The 25004-nt window shown below is 39.6% G+C and overlaps 2 protein-coding genes across 2 annotated transcripts in view; one reads left to right on the top strand and one right to left on the bottom strand.

The window, feature by feature from the left end:
* The first annotated feature begins 202 nt into the window (after positions 1–202).
* PPWD1 (peptidylprolyl isomerase domain and WD repeat containing 1) lies at positions 203–10160 on the top strand. Its single transcript, XM_065662631.1, has 11 exons — positions 203–404; positions 1464–1566; positions 2063–2163; positions 3001–3121; positions 4199–4646; positions 5200–5390; positions 5857–6046; positions 6379–6560; positions 7720–7801; positions 8376–8558; positions 9648–10160. Exons 1-11 carry the CDS (start codon positions 242–244, stop codon positions 9789–9791), a joined length of 1908 nt encoding a protein of 635 aa, XP_065518703.1. The 5' UTR covers positions 203–241; the 3' UTR covers positions 9792–10160.
* Positions 10161–12116: 1956 nt separating this feature from the next.
* TRIM23 (tripartite motif containing 23) overlaps positions 12117–25004 on the bottom strand; it is a 29301-nt gene continuing 16413 nt past the window's right edge. The window contains exons 6-11 of the mRNA XM_065663129.1: positions 24553–24768; positions 23335–23469; positions 16173–16302; positions 15945–16055; positions 14423–14547; positions 12117–14079 (exon numbers count right to left, since the gene is read on the bottom strand). Of these exons, the coding sequence (XP_065519201.1) occupies positions 13900–14079; positions 14423–14547; positions 15945–16055; positions 16173–16302; positions 23335–23469; positions 24553–24768 (897 nt within the window). The 3' untranslated portion in view covers positions 12117–13899. The remainder of the gene's footprint in view (positions 14080–14422; positions 14548–15944; positions 16056–16172; positions 16303–23334; positions 23470–24552; positions 24769–25004) is intronic.

Here is a 25004-nt window from a genome sequence, read left to right as displayed (position 1 = left end):
CGGACTTTTATACTAACAAAAATACGCACTCACTCTGATATAGGAAGACAGCCTACATCGAAAGAACCACCCACCTACCCCTGCACCGGTCTCCAAGAGTAGGGGCTCTTCCGGGGAGGAGCCAAAGCATTAACTTCCGGGGAGGAGCCAAAGCATTAACTTCCGGGGAGGGGCGACCACGGGGGAGTCGGAGGTTTTTGTGTGTTCCGCCACGGATCGCTGTCTTCTGTCGCTGACACTCATGGCTTCGTCCGACTTGGAGCGCAAACGAAAGGAGCCTGAGCTCGACGCAAAGGTCGGTAGCGAGGAAGCGGCGGCGGCGGCGGCGGCAGACGAGGAGGATGAGGAGGAAGGCTGGGTTGGGCCGCACCCGGGGGAAGCCGCGCAGACGAAAAGGAGGAAAGGTAACAAGAGGAGGGGAGGCTTCACCCGCCTGCCTCTTCCTTGGAGGGCGGCCGGGGAGGCGGCCGTGGCACTGCCTGGGCCCGGTCCGCAGCACGCAGATCGGTCGTCTTCAGGCCCCAGCGGGAGCGGTCCCAGCCTCTGGCGACTGGTGGTTGGGTTTCTGTCGGGGGATGCGCTGGGTGGACGGGGTAATCCCGTGGCCTGAAACCGTGTCTCGTACATAAAACGATCAGGCCGTGGGGGACTCTTCGGGTGCAGAATTACTGGCTGGGGACGCTGTGTTTCTGTGTTCTTTGGAGCACACACCCTCAGGCTAAGAGTTCCTGCTTGCAACGCCAGTACTGCTGAAGCTATGCTGCTGTCAGCTGAGCGGTTAACTCTTTTCTGGGTCATTGCCCTAAGCTGAGGGAGTAGGAAAAGCCTAGGTACTGGTTTGCCAGCAATTCACAGCTCTCTGCGTATCACTGTAAAGGAAATTTGAGTTTAACGATGCTCAGCAGATGCAAACATACTGGTTCAGCAACAAATGCCGTTGTGCAGGTATTAATGGTTAGAATGTAAAAATCAGAGTCAGAAGCAGAAAACGAGGTCGTTTTAGGTGGGCCAGTTAAACGGTTAAGTAAGTAGGTGCTGCGACTTAGAATTTAGGCTACGATACCTTTGTGGAATCTTGAATCTCTTAAAAAATCACAGGGGTACATTTGGGTTTGGAAAAATGAGGTGTGGATGGCCATCTGTGAGTAACTTAAAAATTGATGTTATATTCAGTGATTTTCCGTGACACCAAAATTTTTTCTTTTCTTTTGTATATGTTCAGACAAGGTAATAGTTGCTTTAAATGAGGGTGTCTGTTTGGATTGAAGTAGAGTTTGAGTACTTTTAGTCTGCCAAGTATCAACAAGTTCAAGTACAAAGCCACAGTGTAAACCCCTTTTATTATGGCATATTCTTGATTAAGATGGGAGTAAGCAACGCAAGGTGAAAAGCGGGGGAAAAGACAAGCTACATATAACTTTATAAATAAAATAAATATTAATTTTTCTTTTTATTCTGTTTAGTTCTTGAGTTTGAACACGTTTATCTTGCAAATCTGCCGTGTGCTTCAATGTATGAACGCAGCTACATGCACAGAGATGTCATCACACACGTTGCATGTACTAAGTAAGTAGTCCTTTTTTTTTTCCCAGTGTATCTCATTGTCATAGATGTATTTTTGTATATGCTAGGAGATTTTCATTATAGAATTTTAATAATGGAAATTTTCTGTGTCCAGAGGGGCTATTTTAAGGTGTTTGTTGTTGGTTTTTTTGAAACTTAAGTTCAAAAGAAAGGGCTTACTGAAAAGCAAGATAAAAATTGTTTAAACAGACTAAAAGAGGCTCTTAAAATCCTTATTGCAATATGCAGTATATAAAGGAATAAGAGTAACCTGCATCTGAGCAAAACATGATTCAGCAGAACTGCACAGATTGAGGAGATAGCTTTCGTCCCTTTTATACACACACACACACATTAGTTAATAGTAATTACTGTGAAACGAGGCGTAAAATAGGAGTAAAATTTACGTAGTTAAAAAGGATAATATTCTATATTTCTTAAGGCTGTTGACTTTTCAGAGATCAGTAATTTTGGTTGTTACTTTCTTTTGTAATTGTAGGACAGATTTTATTATAACAGCCAGTCATGATGGACATGTGAAATTCTGGAAAAAAATAGAAGAAGGAATTGAGTTTGTTAAACACTTTCGGAGTCACCTGGGTAAGCTGCTTTTTGTTCTTTAAAGGACCTTACTTTCCCTGCACCCTTGCTCTTAGTATGAAGAAGGAGTGTAAATAAAGAGGTGAGGAGTTCTGGGATTCATTTACTGCAGTCAGTGCTAAACATTAGATAGGCTAGGCAGGAAATGAGGTTATCATTGCTATTAGATATGATAGCCTGATGGGGAAAAAAACCCAGTTACAGTAAGAAAAATATCCACTAATAGGTAATGAAAGTACCATTTCTTTTTAGAGTTATAAAAAAAATGGTAGGTTCTTGATCTTAAGTATTAGCTTCTCACTGCATACAGAAACAAAATGTGAGAACAAAGTCTACCAAGCAGAAATAAGTATTGTGTAAAACTTGTGGAAAGTTCAATTGCAGAGTGAATTTGAATATTAGGTGTGTAATAGTCTATAGAATTCTGCTGCTTTTTATCTTTTGAGAGATGCAAGCTGAAGAACACATAATTTTTTAACATACTTTGTTTTCAGGTTTTTTTTTTAAAGTTAACATCTTAGATGAAAATGGTTGCCTTTATAAGCTTTCATTTTTGTATATGATAAGTAGTTCATTATCATGTATCTGATTCTAAACAGTGATAGGATACAATGTGTTGTAATTTTGAGGTTTGGCTTTTTTTTGGTTTTTTGTCTACTGCTTTTTATTATTAAAGTCAGGTAGCTATTTAATAAAAAAAGGTGGAGAAACAGCCACCAAACAGGCTTAAACCTCTAGTTTTTTGTGTGTGTGGTTTGTTTTTCTTTTTGCTGTGGAATATTGAAATGAAGAATGTTCCTTTCCTGTGTGTTAATAGTATGTTAACTTTTTAAATAGGTGTTATTGAGAGTATTGCTGTTAGTTCAGAGGGGGCATTATTCTGTTCAGTTGGAGATGACAAAGCAATGAAGGTGTTTGATGTGGTCAACTTTGATATGATCAACATGCTGAAACTTAGGTAAGTGACTACTTAGTTCTTGAAAATGTTTTATTGATATTATAAATGGGAGTTATTATAAATGGGAGTAGGTCAGTAATTTGGCCAATTGTTGCCCATATCTTGGCCATTTCCTTATCTCTGTAGTTGCTAACAGGTCTAACTTCCTTGAAGTTAACTCATTTACAACCCTATTCTTCAATCAACCCCATTGTTCAACAGCGTCCTGCAGCTCAGCTCCTGCTGCAGGAGGACCTCCACCAGGGTGCACAGAGTGCATCCCTGCTCATTGTGCACCCTCCCCTCACCAGACCAGTGCAGGCACCCTCTACACTCCGAGCTCTGCACTGCAGCCTCCCCTCTCATCGGCTCTGGCTGGGTGCCTACGCTGGCCACTGCCGGAGCAGCCAGAGCAGAGCTCCCAGACAGGGCACTGGTCGTAAGGCCAGCGCTCACCATCCCGCCCGCACTGCCTCGACGCAATCTCTTCGCCGCCTTCCCTGGGGCAGGTTTTTAACTACTCGGGGCTGGTGCCGCTGCTCCTGGCTCCGCCCCCTGTGAGTTCCTGCTCGCATCAGCGGAGCTGCCGGCTCCTGGGCAGGTCCTGTCGAAGACTTGAGGCTCCTTCGGTGGCTCTTGATGCTCTGAGTTGAGGCCCCTGGATGCTGAGCTTTCCCCTGCTCAGGTGTTGAAGGCGTCCTCTCTCGAGCTACTCACCTCAGCAACTGAAGTCATAAAAGTTACTGAGTCATACAAGTTGGGTACTAGTCATTAATGCCACTTGTGCTATCTAGCTGGATTTCCATCCTTATTCTTGTTTTATACCCACCTTCTCCCTTCACATTCTGTCATATCCTCTTTATAAAATGAAATGTGCACAACAGTAATGGGCTGAGCCATCCACTGAATTGTGTTTTTTGGAAAAGCTGCATTGTAACACTTGAGTTTTGGGAAGACAAATATTAGCAAGACTAGTAAATACAGTTCAAAATTTTCTTCTGATTATTTGATTTCAAGTTTATAGCGTATATGGATTTTTATCTAAATAACACCATTCCTTATTAGTTTTGTGTTTTCTCCTTCCACTCTTCATTGCAGCTACCACCCTGGTCAATGTGAATGGGTATATTGCCCTGGAGATGCCATATCTTCTGTTGCAACATCTGAGAAGACCACAGGAAAAATATTCATATATGATGGACGAGGAAATAACCAGCCACTTCATGTTTTTGATAAACTCCATACATCTCCTCTTACTCAGATACGGTTGAACCCCGTTTACAAAGTAGTAGTGTCTTCTGACAAGTCTGGAATGATTGAATACTGGACTGGTACTCCTCATGACTACAGGTTTCCCAAGAATGTGAACTGGGAGTATAAAACAGATACTGATCTATATGAATTTGCCAAATGCAAGGCTTACCCATCCAGTATAAGTTTTTCACCTGATGGCAAGAAAATGGCCACTCTTGGGTCTGACAGAAAAGTGAGAATTTTCCGGTTTCTGACAGGGAAGCTCATGAGAGTCTTCGATGAATCTCTGAGTGTGAGTTTGGTTTTGCTTCTTTTCTTTCGAGGTGTTTTCTCTACTTGAATTTATTTACTAGCACATTCACTTAAGTTGTCTGTTTCTGAAGCTGAGCTTCCTTGCTATATTTTTCTTGCAGAAAAGGTTTTCCATGTTCTCTTCCTTGCCTCTTTTATTGCTTTGCCCCAAAATTAATTCTTACTGATTTATGTTAGTTATATAATGAAACAGGTGTTGATTTTCTCTGTGCTTTCATACTGCTAGATTACTTTTACTAGAAAGCAATTGTGGAAAATTCCGATTTCAGATAACATCATAATAATGAATTTTTCATTTTCTAAGAAATTTGTTAGCTACACAATTTTCTTTCTTTGCTTAAGCCTAGTACTACAACATGCCTATTGGGTCATTAAAATAGAGTATTACTTGTATTTATGTTAATTCCTCAGTTAACTTGAGTGGAATCAGTTGAATTCCATGTTTTCTTAGGGTGTGATCAGTGTTTTGCTGGATCAAAGGTTTAAAATACATTTAAAAAGTAGTGGGTATTTTTTCCCCTTTTTTTCCATAGATGTTTACGGAACTTCAGCAGATGAGACAGCAACTTCCAGACATGGAGTTTGGCCGACGAATGGCAGTTGAGCGTGAGCTAGAGAAAGTGGATGCAGTAAGATTAGTTAATATAATTTTTGATGAAACTGGACACTTCGTTCTCTATGGAACAATGTTGGGCATTAAGGTCATAAATGTAGAGACTAACAGGTAAGCTCCAGTGAGACATTGAGATAAATATGTTTGTATGTTTCAATATTCAGTCAAACTTGGTATGCTGTGTGGGTCTCCGGTGGTTGTCTCTGTTTTATTTAGGCTCTTTACATTAGACTGTAGATAATACACTGCCATGCTTCATAATGAATTGTCACAGTTTAAAGCTTAGTAAAATGAAGAGAAAATATGGCAAGCGTATTTATATTAAAAACATAATCAATTAATCTCTGGCTAAATGGATGTGGTAATATAAAGTAAATATGGATCATGCCATTGGGATTTTATCACGTAAGGAAGCTGACTAGTAAATTAGGTAGCAAGTTGGAATAGAGAAGCATCAGAAAAACAGTAAAATATTTTGAGAGGGGTTTGGAATTTTGAGTCTTGCAGCCAAAAAGGAGAATTTCTCTGACTGTGAGCAGCTAACAGTAGTGACACCTGTTACCGTCTTGTACTTCAGGTGTATTCGTATCTTGGGAAAGCAAGAGAACATCAGAATGATGCAACTAGCATTGTTCCAAGGAGTGGCAAGGAAACATCACGCTGCAATCACTATAGAGATGAAGGCATCTGAAAATCCTGTGCTCCAGAATAACCAGACAGATCCGACAGTAATCTGCACAGCTTTTAAAAAAAATAGGTTTTACATGGTATGTGTGGTTTCTATTTAAATAACTTAAATAGATGCTTAAATATGGCGGGCTTTCTGTTGAAAAGGGGAGGAAGTTTAAAGATAAGAGATTAGAAAGAGTTACTTGGATTTGCATGTAGTTATACTGAAATTTGTGACTGTGGAAATGCTGGAAACGCACAACACTGAAATGCAAGGATAGACTGTCTAAGAATTTTCTTCCTACATTTCAAATATGCCTGCGTGTTTAACAGGTTGAATAATTGCATTAATGTCTTGGGTGCAGAGTGCTGCTTAAGATAAGGGGGAAAAGGAGAAAACCAAACAATTAACCTTCTGTTCATTTTTCAGTTTACTAAACGTGAACCAGAAGATACAAAGAGTGCAGAGTCTGACAGAGATGTGTTTAATGAGAAACCTTCTAAAGAAGAGGTTATGGCAGCCACTCAGGCAGAAGGTCCCAAAAGAGTTTCAGACAGTGCCATTATACACACAAGCATGGGGGATATTCATGTCAAGCTTTTTCCTGTTGAGTACGTATTTGGTTTTATGTATGTATTTGGTAATTTTTCTGTTACTTCATATTTTTCTTCCTTCTGTGTTTTTTGGTGGCAGTATTCAAAACTTATATTTCAAGCTAGGAGTAATTACTTTCTTCCCCTTTTTCTACTGTCCTTATTTCCTCCCAGCTGATCTTTGAATTTAGTATCTCTTTTAAGATTAATGTGATTAAAAATGAGAAGAAGAGCATGTTGCTTTTATGCCCTTTAAATCTTTGGCCATGTGCTTGTGGAATGAAGTTGTGAATAACTGTACTGCTCAGGAGAAACTGGGGCCATAATCTTGTCTGTTCCATCAGTTATGTCACTGGGGCTTTGTTCACAAGATAGTTTAGAGTATCACTAAGCATAAGCTAATGTGCCTGTTACAGCTAGAGTAACTCCATAGCTATGGACCCAACTTGGCTATTTTCTCATTTGCTGGGAAGCATGTGTGACTGTGTAAAACTGACAGTGTAGATTTACCCTGGCTGCTAACATTTTATAAAACCACTGGAATTGCTATTGCAAAGAATTTTTATTCTGGTAGCCAATCTCTTGAAAGGAAAAAAAATCGAGTCAAAGGTGAAGGGGTTGGTTGGTTGAGGGTTTGGATTTTTTTTTTCCCTCCTGAGTCCATCAGTAGTACTCCACCTCTTCATCCTGCTTCCAAACAATGTTTGGAAGTATCCTCTTCTGAAGCAGAAGAGAACTGACTCAACTGACTAAAAGTTCTATAATACTAGAAAATTTATTTTTCGATTTAAGTTTTTGTATGCAACACTGGACACCTTACATGTATAGCTGAATAGAATTATAAAGGTAAAAGTGAACAATTTTATGCTTACAGAGCATTCATTGCTTAATTGATTTTTGTAATTTAACTATGTAAGTAGAAAGCTGGGAAGGAACATCTCATCAGTGGTGTCTTGAATTTTGTACTTGCAATTTTGTACTGAGGTGTTTTTTGCTTCCAGCTCTGGGTTTTAGGAGGTGGGAATTTGTTTCCTTATCTGATGAAAGTTGTTCTTTCTGCAGACTGCTAAAACACTGCTCAGTGTAAAAGAATCTTAAGCTCAGCTGAAATCTTGATGACCTTGCCACAGTAGTTTTATATTTACCATAGCCTGTATTTTCTGTTACATGATTTTAGATGCCCCAAAACAGTGGAAAACTTCTGTGTGCACAGCAGAAATGGTTATTACAACGGGCACATATTTCACCGTATCATCAAGGTAATGTGTAAAAAAAAAAAAAAAAAAAAAAAAACCCAAATAGTTGTTGTTGTTGTTGTTGTAGATAATGTACCTTTGTGGTCAGTCCCCTCTGGTAACCCCTTCATTTCCCTTTTGCAGAAAGGTAACTCTGAAGACATTCCAGAAATCCTTTAGTCTTTATCACTCACTAAAGTTGCTTAATAGTTGTTCTGTAACTGGCAAGGTGGAAGAAAAATGACAATTGAAAGACAATTCAGAAATCCTGCTTAAGACTTTGTTTCATGTCAGAGGCATTTCTTGTAAGGCTTATTACTTCTGTTGCACCAGAATCAAGCTGATACAGCCTAAATGTTTGCAGAAGGCGCAGGTAGTCAGATTTCTGTTCCTTCAAAGGAACAGCGAGTAAGCTTGTTTTTTCACAGGTACTCAACTGTCATGTCAGAACCCCTGAATGCTTTGTCCCTTATCCACAGCAACTTAACACTTAGGTTGTTTTGAAAAGATTGAAGTTTAAAAACCAGTGTCACCTGGTGTAAACCACTTTTTTTATTTATTTTATGTGATGAGGTATTAATATGTCATTTCTTTGCAGGGGTTCATGATTCAGACTGGTGACCCGACTGGTACAGGAATGGGAGGTGAAAGTATTTGGGGAGGAGAATTTGAAGATGAATTTCATTCAACTTTACGACATGACAGGCCATACACACTCAGCATGGCTAATGCAGGACCAAATACCAATGGATCCCAGTTTTTTATAACAGTAGTGCCAACGGTAAGTAGTATTAAAAGCTCAGTTGAAGGCCTGAGAAGCTAACTAGATAGCTAGCTTCTATCTACATACATTCTATCTACATACATTCAGTTGTAGAATGTATTTTTTTCTGATGGAAATAGGCACACACTATTACTATCAAAATAATACTTCATTATTTTGCAGATAAATCCTGCACACAACAATGTATACTATGTAGGCTTCACCGAAATAGTCCTTTAAGATAGTTTTTGACAGTTGTTATCAAAATGCCTTTTGCCTTTAAGTAAGGGTGATACCAAATTCTTAGTAAATCAGGCCTGTTTGCAATTCAATACTACTAGAGTATTTAATATAAAATGATGTAAATCTAGCTATTACTTAAGATTGTTTGATTTTATTAATTTTTTTATATGGTGCCAGGATGACTGTAATATTGCCTTATTGTAGCCATAAAAGAAGCTAATATTCAGATTTGAAGATTTCCTTTGTGTGTACAGTTTCAGTGCCAAAATCCAGAAATTTTGGTATGTGAATCATACAGATACAAAACAAATCCTTAAACATGACACTTAAAGAAACTGCAGTCTTAGAATACTTATTTCAAAATCATGGGTCTCTTTTTAAAGAGCACCCTTCTACCAGAGTTTTGAGGCTTATTAAGTTATATCAGTGCCTATATTCACATTGCTAATTGGGCAAACTCTGTGAACATGATTTCGAATTAAGTAGTATTCTGGACTGGCAGTTACAATTCATCTGTGAAAATACCATGAAATAGACTATAGAGAACCGGCATTTCTCTGAACTGAGGATACACTTTAAACTAAATTATGAAATCCTTCTGCATTGCTAGAACTCCACCTCTGTAGTACTTTAAGAAAACCATTGAAAAGGTGAGCTTAAATGCATATAAATATGTATTAGATGAACTCTGGTATTTACTTACATGGTAATATTTACATAGTGTTAAGTTTCATAATCTAAACATATAAAATGTATCTATGTACACTTATTGTAGGTCAGTCTCTTTCTGGTTTGGTGGCTAACCTACGTGCTGCATTGTATTTTAACATGTTTTTTCTTTTTCCTCCTTGTGCCTTCAAACAGCCATGGCTAGACAACAAGCACAGTGTGTTTGGACGGGTGACTAAAGGAATGGAAGTTGTTCAGAGAATCTCAAATGTAAAAGTCAATCCTAAAACGGACAAACCGTATGAAGATATCAGCATCATTAATATCACAGTGAAGTGAGACCCAAAACAGGAACTAGAAAGAAGAAAAACATTTTTGTTAATTTCTAGATGTAAATGCCATGACAGAACAATCATAGAATCATAGAATGGTTAGGGTTGGAAGGGACCTCAAGATCATCTAGTTCCAACCCCCCTGCCATGGACAGGGACAGCTCTCACTAAACTATCCAACACAAGGCTTCATCCAACCTGGCCTTGAACGCTGCCAGAAATGGAGCACCCACGACCTCCCTGGGCAATCGATTCCGTCCTTTCCAACCCTAAGGTCATCTCATTGGTTTTACTATTTTTAATGTACCTAAAGTGCCCTAAATCTGTATTTCTGGTAATTTTGTATTTTAAAGTAAAAACAGCTGCATGTTTCTTATGAAGTCTGCTGTTTTCCTTTTATCTCTTCTATGCAAAACTGAAGAATAACACACCATGCCTCATATAAAATAGGATCAGGGTATAGTTTGTGATTTTTTTTTTTTTTTTTAATGTTTATTTGCATTTTTCAAATCTAAATAATCCTTTTCACGGCATTGAAATCTTTGACAAAGGAAAAGGTCATAAATCCCAAGCTCTTCAGTCAATGTACATGCACCTCAGATTAAGTTATGATACAGCTTGTTATAACAAGGTATATAATCTACCTTTGTCCTTTAAGAATGGATGTGTATGTCTTCTGTGGACAAGAGCAAGGATCAGCCTCAGAATGCCGTGCAATGTGTTCGGCATTGCCAGTATTACTTTCTTTCAGTGTGTGCTTTTTCATTATTTTAGTCTAGGGTGTCTGTTTCTGGCTTCATTTTTACCCAGTCCTGCAAATATTATTACTTCTACTAAAATGCTTAATTTAAAATGGTGATAATTTCAAACTTCCGTCAGGTGTTTCTGATACAGTCCTCAATGAAAGCTCAGACACTTTCTCAAGCTGTTGTGAATCTGTGGCTATATTCTGTCCTGTTACTGTATTGGATAGCTAAATCTACTCTAAATACAGTAACTTCAGCTTTAGTTGTTGAGGTTCGCATAACACCACTGCACTCAGGATTTTACAGTTCTGGTAACTGTTGATGAAGTGATGGATATTGATCAAATTCAGTCCCTCAGAAGCTGCTTCGACTAGGAAGTTTATCTTCACTGAGATCATGAGGGATCAGTAAGAAAATGCTACATTTAAGTTAAATAGAGCACACCTTTATTATGAAATGACCTTAACAAAAAAAAAAAAAAAACAAACAAAACCCAAAGCAAGCTTATTGAAATTTGTTCTCAAAATTGTAGACACTTTTATTGAATAGAATTGGTTTTCTGGGCAACTCAAATTGCAGCAGCTCATGAATTGTTTCTGATGGAAGATGCCTTTCTCTTAAGAACTTTTTACATAACACCTACACTACCAGTTCAGAGTAAGAACTCAGAATAAAACCCACATGTACCACATAGTTCACAATAAATAGCATAGAGTTAAGACCATGTCAAAAGAGAAAACATTATTTTTCATTTAGCCTAGACATACTGGGTTTGAGCTGAGATTCTTTAAAGAAAGCCACAACACAGTCACTGGATGTTGTATTTATTCAGTTTCACAATTAAGTCAAAATCCTATGAAAAAGTTACTCAGTCTTTTCAAATAACCCTCATAGTTAGTAATGCTTCAAGTGAGTTCTAGTTGAGGAAATACTCCAGTTACATACCACGTAAGTCAGTACACTAAACCTAAAGTTCAGTAAAACTAGTGAAACAAGCTTAAATTTATAACTGAAGCAGTTTATATGTAGTATTAATGTATAATACAAATAAACCTCCTAGTGTACCTTACACTGAAGAGTTCACAGACAGATGCAACAATTTCACAGTTACTTCAAGTCATCTTAAATAAATTCCATTTAAGAACACTTTTATGGTAGCATTCCATGTGTCACAAGCAATCCTTTGAACTCAAAAGTACTAGTGAGAGTTTCTCCTCTGCCCTCAAATGTAATGTTGCAAAAAATCCAAACTAGTCACTCTGAACCTTTTGAAGTAGAACTATACTGAGAGGCATGTGTAACTGCAGCATAAGCCAGCTCAAATAAAATTACAGAATCAGGATTTTTCTAAAGAATGCATGTCTTCTCTGTTGAAAATATTCCAGGAAAAGGTATCTACCATGCTTAGCAGAACTTGCCCGTATTTTAAACAAAAGCTGTGAGGGGACAGTCAGCACCACGTAGGTCAGGGTCTGCTTGCAGTACAGCCTAAGCAGACACTCAGGTCAGAGCAGCCAACTGTCTGTTGTGCAAGAAGTTACAGGCTTGGAAGCATCAACAATTTTTAGTTCATTTGGTGCAAAAAAAAAAAACCACCTTTCACTCCTCTGTAAACCTTTTCCAAACTGATAAGGTTGTCTGAAGAAAGAGTGAATACCCCTTCTCAGTACCTACATACATATGTAGGCATTGAAGCTCATTTCTCAGACATTTACTTGTAAAGCTTAGTGTTCTTCCAACTACTATTCAAGTCTTTAGACTTGCTGAACCATTACATTTAAGAAACAAGATAAAACTGCAAATAAGTGTCATTTTGAGGAAGTAGGTAACTGTTTCACCTTGAAGAGAAGCGCAAATGTACTAAATTATTTGTTCATGCAGGTAACGGGATACGTTTTTGCCTGGTGAGGTTCAGAGCACTCACAGGTAAACACATGCTTTCCACTGTGGTAAAATGCCTCCCCCTATCTAGGAAATAACACTGCTCACTTCCACTGTGTGGTTCTCATGATTCACCCCTACTCCAGTAACAGGTGATGATACACCATTTTGATCTATTGGCCATATTCACTGTAGCTTCTCCTGCAACATGAAGAGGTCCATGGCCTGGCATCTTCAATTGGCGATGGCTGTGTACTTAAAGAGGAGGGCAGAAGATACTGGCGCACATACCAGACAGGTAAAAGTGGTAGCAGAGTTGCATGTGCAGCAGGAAAAAAAAGTCATCACTAAGTCATTGCAACCTTCTCCAAACAGTGCTACACCCATATTTTATGGGTTTGTGAATGAGTAATCCTTGAAAATAGAGGCATTGGTGACAGTTCCATGTAGAAGACACAGTAAGAACTGAAAATCTGATTATGAAAGGTTTATATCACATTTTACCATCTGCTCTTCTAAGTGAGAGTTACAAGTACTCTATACTGCTTTCACATTATTTCACATTTTAAGGCCACTGCCTTAATCTGGAAGCATGACTTCTACATAACAGTACATAGCTGGATTGACATTACACCACACTACTTCTTTGAGAAGTTTGTCTGGCTTTTTTTAACTAGACTTCTTGAGGAGCAAGCTTAATCTCTAAAAGCAGATTATGTCCTCAAGCATGCACAAAACACTTTCACCTCAATGTCACTATAATCTGTTCATAAATAATTCAGTATGTGTACAATTAACCAAAAACCCCGCACAACCCCTACCCCCGGCAACTAGAAAACTCGTTGCTAAACAAAGCCACAGCCCCTTCACCCTGCAATACTGTTCTCCATTTGCAAGTTACTTTGCTCTGTTATGCTGTCTTCCAGTAACAAATGGTGAAGGTATGAAATAAGGGGAAGACATCCGCTTTTTGTGGTGCATTTGCCTATAATTTTCAATGCCACTTTTAGACAAATGCATTCTTTATATATTAAAGAGTAGCACCATTTATTTCTGACTAACAGACAGAGCTGGCTATTCTAATAACTTAAGATGGATTTTGGAATAGCTTCCTGGTAAGTGTTTCTACCTCTTAAAATTTTTCTGACATCAATTAAGCACTGTAACATTGTTATAATTATTAGATGAACTCCAATGATATTTTATCAGGGAATAATTTTAAGTTAAACAACCTAGTTTCACAAAGGCAGAATTTGAAGGCACCATTGTAACCAGCCCATTCCATTATTTATAAATATATCAAGTTTCAAAAATACTGTAATGGCACACGTTTAATGAACCAATTATTCAATCTTGGATAAAGGTTTATATTTTTTCTATAACCACCAAGTTAAATAAGGTCCCCTCTTCAGGCAGCAGACCTGGCTATAACATCCTAAATCGTGCAAACAAAACAAACCACAACTTTAAATTGCAGCTGCTGTAAAATTAAGCCACATCAAGGACACCAGCGGCCACTAACTGCCTTGAAAGCCAGTCCAGTCCCTCATAAAGTCCTGTACCACTTCGGGCATCACAACCCTGAATATACCAGCTACGGCCACAGCAGAGTTTGTGGAGACTGAGCAGCTCTGTGATTTCTTCCACTGAAAGTGCACCTGCTACATCCTGCAACAGAATCAGATACAAATAATTCTTCTGTGTTGCGTTTGAAGCATTTTGTTCAAAGAAATTATGGCTTAGCCAGAAGCTACAGATCATATAAAAACTTTCGAAACGCAAAAGCCAAATCAAAGAGTTATGCATTTACTACCTCTTACCAAAAACCAAAAAAACTTACTGAATCTACTAAGCACCCTAGCATAATTTATTTTACCAGTGTTAAGGAAAACATGTGTTTTATGCTTTCCACAATACCATTCCCTAACCATAGCATAGGGTTCAGAAAGTGGAATTTGATACAGAAACTGAGGAAAAGAATAACAGAGAAAAGAAAAAAAATTGCTCGTACCTGTTTATTAGCAAAGATCAAGAGCAAAGCATCCCGCAATTCCTTCTCTGTTAACAATTTTGCAAGTTCACTGTGTGCTTCACTGACTCTGTCTCTGTGACTGCTATCAACAACAAACACCACCGCTATGGAAGAAAGAGAGAAAACTTTTACATACATTCAAATATAAACTCTGTAAAATTACTTTCAACTTACACAATTATTTTTTCTATTTCTCTGAAATTCCTTGGCAGAACACAACCGCAATTTCAAATCCAGGAGGACCAACAAATGTCTCACATACCTCTATACCTTTGACAAAACCCTAGAATTCATCCTAAAACTTGGAAAAAAAGTCTCAAGTTTTTTGCTTAGTCTAGCATAAAGGCTGTGATATTTTAACTACTTAGGTCTAAAACCAGATTTACTATGTCTGGATTGAGCATCTCAGTTTAAACCATTTCTTGATGCATTTATACTCAACTCCCACATGACTGTTCCAGTTTCCATCAACCAGCTGTAAAATTTACAGATTCAGCTAAATAGCACAGCTTCCTTCAGTTACTGACTGCACAATCCAGACAAGACTGCCATGGACCCAACACAGCAGCAGCAGATTTTACTATCCACTACAGACAGTGACCAAGACGCCAGAAAGACTGGAGTCAGGGAGGCAAAAGCTAGAGCATAGAATTTAAAGTCACATCTTTTTGCAACAAAAAAATCATCAACACCAAAACAAAACAAAGCTTATTGCAGGTATGCATCAGGTTAACTGCCTGGATTTCTCTCCAACATACTATTCTTCCAAACAGACATGATTCCATGCTATTGCCATTCACACAGTCGTTTTAAGAGGACACAGGAATCCCGAAATGCAATTTTTACAAGTTTGAAAAGGTGAACAATTTAAAATGTTAAAGTTTGCAATGAAGGCTGAAATAATGCATGAAATGGAGCACATAAATTGATATTTGTCATTCCCAGGTACTTCAGATAATTCTGAATGAATTGATGAAGAGGAATCCTCTTCTAAATCAGAACACAACTATGCAGGATTTACAGGACAGCACAAATTTCTAAGTTGGCACTATTCAGATCAGTGTTTTCAAAATCTGTAATTTAGGCTATGATGAGATATTACACTGCAATACCAAGTCAGAAGTTATAACTTTGTAGATTTTTTTTTTTTTTAAGTTGCTTACTAGAGGCTCCTAAAGGCCAAGCATTTTCATTTCAAGTGCAATATAAACTTCACACCTGGCAAGTACTACTTCTCACTATGCAAACTTGGGAACACTGCACCTTGCCTGTTGTCAGCTAGAATCAGTTTAATAGAGATTCTAATTTTGTTTGGCTCCATGAACTGTCTGATGGATTTATGGAGCATGCACCTTTATCATGCAGCAAACTCTCTAAAGAGAGTACTTTGCATTAGGTGAACAATTTTCTACAGTTATAAATTATTTCTATTAATAATCTTTGTGGCTCTGAAATACAAGCTAGAAGACAAAATACATTTTAAAAGTTGCATTAGTCTTACCTTGCGTATTAAGATAATAATGTTTCCACAATGGTCTCAATTTGTGTTTCCCTCCTACATCCCAAATAGTAAACTTCAAATTCTTGTATTCTACTGTTTCAACATTAAAACCTACAATAAAAATATTGAAGTTTTACAGTCTTGTTTTGCATGAATATAAAATGCGCAAATTCTACAGGTAAGTCAAACATTCAGAAAAATAATTACATTTAAATTGTTGCTACTAACCTATTGTTGGAATTGGCTGCATGAATTCATCTTGCTTCAACTTAAACAAGATAGTTGTTTTGCCAGCTCCATCTAATCCCAGAGTTACAACCCGAATTTCCATTTTTGGTCCAATATGTACCCTGTTGTCCTGGAGGAAACAGCATACACAAAACAAGAGCAAGTTTAGCAAACTTGACTTAGACAACACTTATGCTTAAGTGTTATCTTAATATATAAAATAAATATATATATAAAATACTGACTTGTTTTGTCACTACTTTTGAACCCATTTGATTCTATGATTCTATTTGTAAAGTGATTAAGTGGATGGATTTCAAAAATCCATGAGGAGCTGTTTGTAGCAATTAGAATTCTCTGACTGGAGAACTATGTTGGTTTTGTAGCTTTTCCACTACATTTCATTATGCCTCTTCACCTCAAGCCACTTCCATTTCATTACTACATTACAACAGCAGCATTAAACAGTAATCTGAAATACTGAAGAAAAACAAACAAACAAAACAAAACCCCAAGTCTGGCTTGGAGGCAAGGAAAGAGCATCAATTTCCTTCCTGTAGTTTAGACCAAGCTATTGTGGATATTGAATGAGCCAATGCTAACAATATAGTCAAGCTGTATTACTAATACAAAGCAGAAAGCTGTAAATTATAAAATAAACAACATAGGCTAAGATTACTATTCATCCCTAAAGTACTTAGAAATGCTACCTTGATGACATACCAGAGTTTCCATCATAAGTACATGAGGAATTAGAGATGTGTGCACCTCTACGAGGATATCATACAACAGGTATCACAGAAACATGGTGGGATGGCTACTATGACTGGAGTGTTGGAATGGAAGGCTACCTGCTCTTTAGAAAAGACAGGCCCGGCAGACGGGGAGGGGGAGTTGCTATTTATGTTAAGGATAGCCTGAAGTCTATGGAACTCTGGGGACAGCTGAGCAGTTAACAGAGAATTTGTGGGTCAGGGTTAAAGGGAGAACAGTGATGGGAGACATAACTGTGGGAATCTGTTACAGACTGCCTGATCAAGGAGAACCTGTGGATGAAGCACTCTACAGACAGATAGGAACCGCCTCACATTAGCAGGCCCTTGTTCTCATGAGGGACTTCAACCACCCTGACATATGTTGGAGGGATGGTACGGCCTGGCACAAGCAATCCAGGAGGTTCCTCGATTGTGTGGAAAACAACTTCCTCCTGCAAGTAAAAGAGGAGCCGACAAGGAGAGGTGCCATGTTTGGCCTTGTGCTCACCAACAGGGAAGGGCTTGTTGAGAATGTGGTGCTCCAGGGCAACCTTGGTTGCAGCGATCACGAGATGGTCAAATTTGAGATCCCCAGGACAGTGAGAAGAGCGTGCAGCAAGCTCACTGCCCTGGACTTCAAAAGAGCAGACTTCGGCCTCTTCAGGAGCCTGCTTAGTAAGGTTCCATGGGATATAGCCCTGGAGGGCAGAGGGGCCCAAGACTCTTGGTTGATATTCAAGGATCACCCACTACAAGCTCAGGAGTGTTGCATCCAACCTAGAAGGAAGTGCAGCAGGAGGGCCAGGAGACTTCCTTGCATGGATAAGGAGCTACTGAGGAAAGAGTGAGGAAAAAAAGAGGCTTATAGAAGGTGGAAGCAAGGACAGGTGGCCTGGGAAGAATACAGGAATGTTGTCCGGGAAGCTAGGGACCAGTTAGAATTAAACTTGGCTAGGGATGTGAAAGATAACAGGAAGGGATTCTATAGGTACACTGCGAATAAAAGATTAAGGACAATGTCGGCACTCTTCAGAAGCTATCAGGAGAAGTGGCTACCCTGGATTTGGAGAAGGCTGAGGTTCTGAATGACTTCTTTGTCTCAGCCCTCACTGGCAAATGCTCTGATCCCACCACTCAAGTCTTGGAAGGCAGACGCAGGGAATGTGAGAACGAACATCTGTAAATCGATGGGTCCGGATGGAATGCACCCACGGGTGCTGAGGGAGCTGGCGGAGGTCATTGCTAGGCCACTTTCCATCATCTTTGGTAAGTCGTGGGAAACGGGCGAGGTGCCTGAGGATTGGCGGATGGCAAAGGTCACACCAATCTATAAGAAGGGCAAGAAGGAGGACCCGGGTAATTATAGACCGGTCAGCCTTACCTCCATCCCTGGAAAGGTGATGGAACAACTTATTCTTGACTCCATCACTAGGCGTATCAAGGATGAGGGGGTCATTAAGAACAGCCAACATGGTTTTATGAGGGGGAAGTAAGTCATGTATGACCAACCTTATAGCCTTCTATGAGGAAGTGACTAGGTGGAGGGATGATGGTAGAGCGGTAGATGTAGTTTTTCTTGATTTCAGTAAGGCATTTGATACTGTCTCCCACAGCATCCTCATAGATAAGCTAAAGAAGTGTGGGCTTGACGATCAAGTAGTGAGGTGGATCGAGAACTGGTTGAAAGGAAGAAGGCAGAGAGTTGTGGTCAATGGCGCAGAATCTAGCTGGAGGTCTGTGACTAGTGGAGTTCCTCAGGGGTCGGTGCTGGGACCGGTGCTGTTTAATATTTTCATCAATGACCTGGATGAGGGAACTGAGTGCACCCTCAGCAAGTTTGCTGATGACACAAAACTGGGAGGAGTGGCTGACACACCAGAGGACTGTGCTGCCATTCAGCGAGACCTGGACAGGCTGGAGAGTTGGGCGGGGAGAAACTTGATGAAATTTAACAAGGGCAAGTGTAGAGTCTTGCATCTGGGGAAGAACAACCCCATGTACCAGTACAGGTTGGGGGTTGACCTGCTGGAAAGTAGTGAAGGGGAAAGGGACCTGGGGGTCCTGGTGGATAGGAGGATGACCATGAGCCAGCAATGTGCTCTTGTGGCCAAGAAGGCAAATGGCATCTTAGGGTGCATTAGAAAGGGAGTGGTTAGTAGGTCAAGAGAGGTTCTCCTCCCCCTCTACTCAGCCTTGGTGAGGCCGCATCTGGAATATTGCGTCCAGTTCTGGGCCCCTCTGTTCAAGAAGGACAGGGAATTGCTTGAAGGAGTCCAGCGCAGAGCCACAAAGATGATTAAGGGAGTGGAACATCTCCCTTATGAGGAGAGGCTGAGGGAGCTGGGTCTCTTTAGCTTGCAAAAGAGGAGACTGAGGGGTGACCTCATCAATGTTTACAAATATGTAAAGGGTAGGTGTCAGGATGATGGAGCTAGGCTTTTTTCAGTGATATCCAGTGATAGGACAAGGGGCAATGGGTGTAAACTGGAACATAGGAAGTTCCACGTTAACATCAGGAAGAACTTCTTTACTGTAAGAGTGACAGAGCACTGGAACAGGTTGCCCAGGGGGGTTGTGGAGTCTCCTACACTGGAGATATTCAAGGCCCGCCTGGACAAGTTCCTGTGTGATGTACTGTAGGTTACCCTGCTCTTGCAGGGGGGTTGCACTAGATGATCTTTTTAGGTCCCTTCCAACCCTTGGGATTCTGTGATTCTGTGAAGACCTTAGGCCCACTGTAGGTTCGAGAGCATCTTAAGAACATGAACGTGCACAGGTCCATGGGACCTGATGAAATCCATCTGCGGGTCCTGAAGGAGCTGGCAAATGAAGTTGCTAAACCACTGGCCATCGTATTTGAAAAGTCATGGCAGTCAGACGAAGTTCCCAACAACTGGAAAAAGGGAAATATAACCCCCATTTTCAAGAAGGGGAAAATAGACGACCTGGGGAACTACAGACCGGTCAGTCTCACCTCTGTGCCTGGCAAAATCTTGGAGCACATTCTCCTGCAAGGCATGCTAGGGGACATGAAAAACAACAAGGTGCTTGGTGACAGCCAGCATGGCTTCACTAAGGGGAAATCCTGCCTGACCAATTTGGCGGCCTTCTATGATGGGGCTACAGAACTGATGGACAGGGGTAGAGCAGCTGATGTCATCTACCTGGACTTGTGCAAAGCATTTGACACTGTCCCACAAAACATCCTTCTCTCTAAATTGGAGAGATATCAATTTGATGGATAGACCACTCAGTGGACTAAGAACTGGCTGGATGGCCGCACACAAAGAGTTGTGGTCAATGGCTCAATGTCCAGCTGGAGACCAGTAACGAGTGGTGTCCCTCAGGAATCGGTGTTGGGACCGGTCTTGTTTAACATCTTCATCGCTGACATGGACAGTGGGATTGAGTGCGCCCTCAGCAAGTTTGCCGATGACACCAAGCTGTGTGGTTTGGTTGATATGCTGGAGGGAAGGGATGCCATCCAGAGGAACCTTGACACACTTGTAAGGTGGGCTGATACCAACCTTATGAAGTTCGACCATGCCAAGTGCAAGGTCCTACACCTGGGTTGGAGCAATCCCAGGCACAGCTACAGATTGGGCAAAGAAGAGATTCAGAGCAGCCCTGAGGAGAAGGACTTGGGGGTGTTGGTAGATGAGAAAATAAACATGAGCCGGCTTCAGTGTGCGCTTGCATCCCAGAAAGCCAACTGTATCCTGGGCTGCATCAAAAGGAGCGTGACCAGCAGGTCGAAGGAGGTGATCCTGCCCCTCTACTCTGCTCTTGTGAGACCTCACTTGGAGTATTGTGTGCAGTTCTGGTGTCCTCAACATAAAAAGGACATGGAACTGTTGGAACAAGTCCAGAGGAGGCCACGAGAATGATCAGGGGACTGGAGCACCTCCCGTATGAAGACAGGCTGAGAAAGTTGGGGGTCTTCAGCCTGGAGAAGAGAAGGCTGCGTGGAGACCTCATAGCAGCCTTCCAGTATCTGAAGGGGGCCTATAGGGATGCTGGGGAGGGACTCTTCATTAGGGACTGTAACGATAGGATAAGGGGTAACGGGTTAAAACTTAAACAGGGGAAGTTTAGATTGGATATACAGAAGAAGTTTTTTACTGTAAGGATGGTGAGGCACTGGAATGGGTTGCCCAGGGAGGTTGTGAGTGCTTCATCCATGGCAGTGTTCAAGCCCAGGTTGGACAGAGCCTTGGGTGACATGGTTTAGTGTGAGGTGTCCCTGCCCATGGCAGGGGGGCTGGAACTTCATGATCTTAAGGTCCTTTCCAACCCTAACTACTCTAGGATTTTAACTATGTGGCAATAGATTATTCTTGCAAAATCCAGACATTAAAAACATCTGGGATAAAAATGATTACATACTAACAGATTTCTTAAAAAATACTTGGCATCTTGTCCTGGAATTCTCCAAATCCTTCATTCAGAGCCTTATATGTGGCATTTCCCTTCATGGCTTAAGAGGAGGAAACAGCACTATCCATGTTATTCATGTCAGCAGTGAAACAAAAAATATGAATAAAACCTACTCACTTTCAACGGTGAAAAGTCCCTCCCTTCCTTAAATCTCCACAACCTTTGCTGGATATGGAAAGTCCCTCTAATCTGGTTCTGTTTGAAATGCTTTTTTAATTTTAGACTGGATGCAGCCTTCAGCTCATGAGCCATCCCAAGACTGACCTTTACAGTGATGCAGTAACAGTTTACAGTGCTTGATCTTAAGATTTTATTTATGTCTGAAATCTGTTGCCAGACACAGGCCTTTCAGGTGTAAGGCTCACAAGTCACAACAGCAGCCATCCGCACAGCAGTATTCAAAAAAACCCAAAATCATTGTGTAGAAAGAGTTTAAAATTATCAGAAGTGAGAAAACATAAAAACTAAGATACTGAAGTAATTATTTTCACTTTATTTTTTAATGGGTGCTGCTGTTCTTGTGAAAAATGACATTTGCTTTGACACCTTTGAAATTCAAAATCTAGGCTTCAGAAGATTTCAGAAAAATACCAATTTGTCACAGGATAAAATCAATGGAAGCCTCATTTCTTTCTAAAGAAAGGTGATGTGTAGTGACATACTAAAGACTTCTGGGTTCCCCAAGGCATGACCTATTTCAGATCTCCTATTACAGCTTAGCTGGCTGCAAGAATTCTCTTTCCAAATGATCAAAAATTTTCAATCAGAATTTTCTGAGTCACGTTAACAGTTCCTAAATGCCAAACCTGACATTCAAAACGCCTCTCTAACTCAGCCTTCTGAGATGAAGGCATCAATCAGCTCTGAATACACAGAATGTGATTTACCATCTGTGAAATGTGAATGCTGCTTCATTCGTGGAACAATGGGTGCTTGCAGGAGAAGTCTTCCTGACCCTACTAACTCTGGTCTCTGCTGAGTAGGGAAGGGAGGGGCAGTAGTGAGAATGTTGCATTTATTAATCTGACAGAACAGTTATTATGCGGAAATTCAAATATACAAGAATTATTTGGAAGAAATTGCATTTCTGACATCAAGAATGACTGGGACAGAATCCCCATGGAAGCACTTATTTCCTTATACTAAAAGCTTCAAAAGCAACAGTTAAATCCTCAGTTTCACTCAGGAATAATAGATCCTATTCCTCTTTCACCCATTCAGAACCCAAAACCCCTACATAAATTATAGTATTTCTTGTTCTTTAGAGTTTCAAACTTATTTACTCTCCCACATGAAAGGTATCACCATTATCAAACTCCAAAAAATTTCATCCCTTTCAAAGAATGGGTAGCATTCAAACGACATTAAAGGAACAACAAAAACCCCCAGAACTTAGATGTACTGTGTCTAAGCTACCAGTGAATAGCAACTATAAGCCAAATGAAAAGTTAACAAATTGAAAGAAATACATCAATTTTTAGTACTATAAACCAAAAGTTATAATAGCATTATTGCATTTAAAAATGGGTGTGTAATTTTCAGGAACTAAAATAATAAACATTGTAGAAGTTATGTTGTCCTCAAGAACAAGCCAAAAATGCACAGAAAAACAAGGGTAGATTCCTGCTCTAAGTTAGATGCATGGCAAATCACAAATGTTTTCAAAGAAAAGTGTTTCCAGAATGCACTATCTTACATATTTAAAAGAAAGCAGCTAATGTTCAAAGCTACTGATGTAATCAAACAAATGTTTCTCACACTAATTGTAATGGCACAATGGTTTTGTTGCTCAAATACCAGATCGCATTCATCATGTGATAAGATGCTGTGGGTCAAACTGATACCTAACTGCTTAAATTAGCTACAACAAATATAGCATCATAATGAACATGTATTATTCCTGTTTTCTTTTTAATTACATTTGGGACTTCATTAAGTGGATAGCTGTCTTTTCACAAGACTAAGAATACCTTTGTAAAAGTGACAGGTATGCTAGCGTCCAGCTGTATGTGATCCGCAAGTTCCGTAAACTGCTGCTGCTGTTTCTGTAAGGTCTCTAGCAATCTTGTAATTTCTTGTTTGGCCAATACTACTCTGCAGTCATCCTAAACAGACAAAGAAAGCAAAAGCGTATCTTTCCTGTAGTAACTTACTTAGAATAACCAAACACAATGTAAATATGACAACTAGAAATAAAGCATTTTAAGTATAAATACTCTAGTTAAAAACCCACATTTACAAAACAGTTATTTAAAACTTCAATAAAAACATGAAGGCCTTGTTGTTCTTCCTTAATAGTAATAAACACTAAATAGCTCTGCAGTCTTAAACTTTCTTTGACCCTTCTTATTCCTGTAGGAATAAGAATATAAATTATAAGAGGCACTAAGATATATATATGGAATATTTATCATTCATATATCACTCCAACAGCTGGAATAGAGCAGCTGTTTTGCAACATACAGCAACACACTTAGCTCAGAAAGATTAATATCCATCCACTAATGATGAGAACATTGCATAGTTAAAAGTACATCTGACTAAGCAACCAGACAATAGCTCTAAACAAAATTTAAAAAAGTATCAATAACACATTAATTATTTCTTACACTCAGTTTACTGTTTGCTACATATACTATTTACTTCTTGCTATTTACTTCTGTCCACTAACAGAAGTGAACAATGGACCAACCAGATGTTCTTATACAGCCAGCTTCTTACACACATTTAAGATTTTGAATTACTGGTGTTAAAACTGCTATGGAAAATTATTTAGTCCTAAAACATTTTTTCTTACCAGCCAAGTATGACAGCTACCTTCAAACACCTATGTTGGTATTTGCAACTATAAAATGCTTCTCATAAGTCTTGTAGGGTTTTTTTATTCAAGTTTTATCTCTCCTTCCCACTAACCTCACAAAGAACCAGAGATTACTCCAGAGAAGAGAATCATGCCACAGCATGACTTCCAGCAACTGGAGAATTTAATGTTTTGTACCTATTATAATTGTCTAACACTCCCTTGAAAGGAATACTTCAACCTCATGTTATATGGTTATTGTTTTAACATCGTAAAGGAAATAAAAATGCAGCATACCATCTAACCCTTCCATCTGTAACCTAGACTTAATTTTAAGTTTCACATATCTTGCCATATGTTACAGCTCACTTGTTAACAGCCAACCCACCTGTTGTAAAGTCTTTTCACAATGGAGGCAAGCTGTTGAAACCTGTGACAAGAGGATGGTCATGTCTTCTTGCTGTTGCCTAAGCCAAATCAACTTCTCTCTCACGTGAGCATCAACAACACTAAGAGCCATCTCTTCCTGACGACAAAGGGTTTCATGAAGATCAGAAAAATAGGCTCGGACACATGAGCGTGCGTTCTCTGCAGTCCCTGGAACCTACAGTGGTGCAGTCAGGACATCCAGAGGATTAAGAACACCGGTTGATTCCAGAATTACATTTTTCGTTCTATTTCAGTTTCTAACTTATATTCACATCTGCTTGGCTACATCATAGTTCAAGTCTCAGTTATACAGAAAGTCTTATACACCCTAAGGCAAAGATTGTCCAAAAAGTTACTACAATAATCAAGCAGCTTATTTATATGTATACACATGCAAATGTGTGTGTAGGA

Source organism: Lathamus discolor, chromosome Z, assembly GCF_037157495.1.
Source record: "Lathamus discolor isolate bLatDis1 chromosome Z, bLatDis1.hap1, whole genome shotgun sequence".
NCBI lineage: Eukaryota > Metazoa > Chordata > Aves > Psittaciformes > Psittacidae > Lathamus > Lathamus discolor.
This window is presented reverse-complemented; position numbering and strand designations above follow the sequence as displayed.

Bases quoted from the DNA above. Each gene is read 5' to 3' on its own strand.
- PPWD1 (XM_065662631.1), top strand. From the start codon at position 242: ATGGCTTCGTCCGACTTGGAGCGCAAACGAAAGGAGCCTGAGCTCGAC. The intron at 6,047-6,378 runs GTATGTGTGGTT...TTCATTTTTCAG, and splicing joins AAAAAAATAGGTTTTACATG to TTTACTAAACGTGAACCAGA. The intron at 6,561-7,719 runs GTACGTATTTGG...ACATGATTTTAG, and splicing joins GTCAAGCTTTTTCCTGTTGA to ATGCCCCAAAACAGTGGAAA.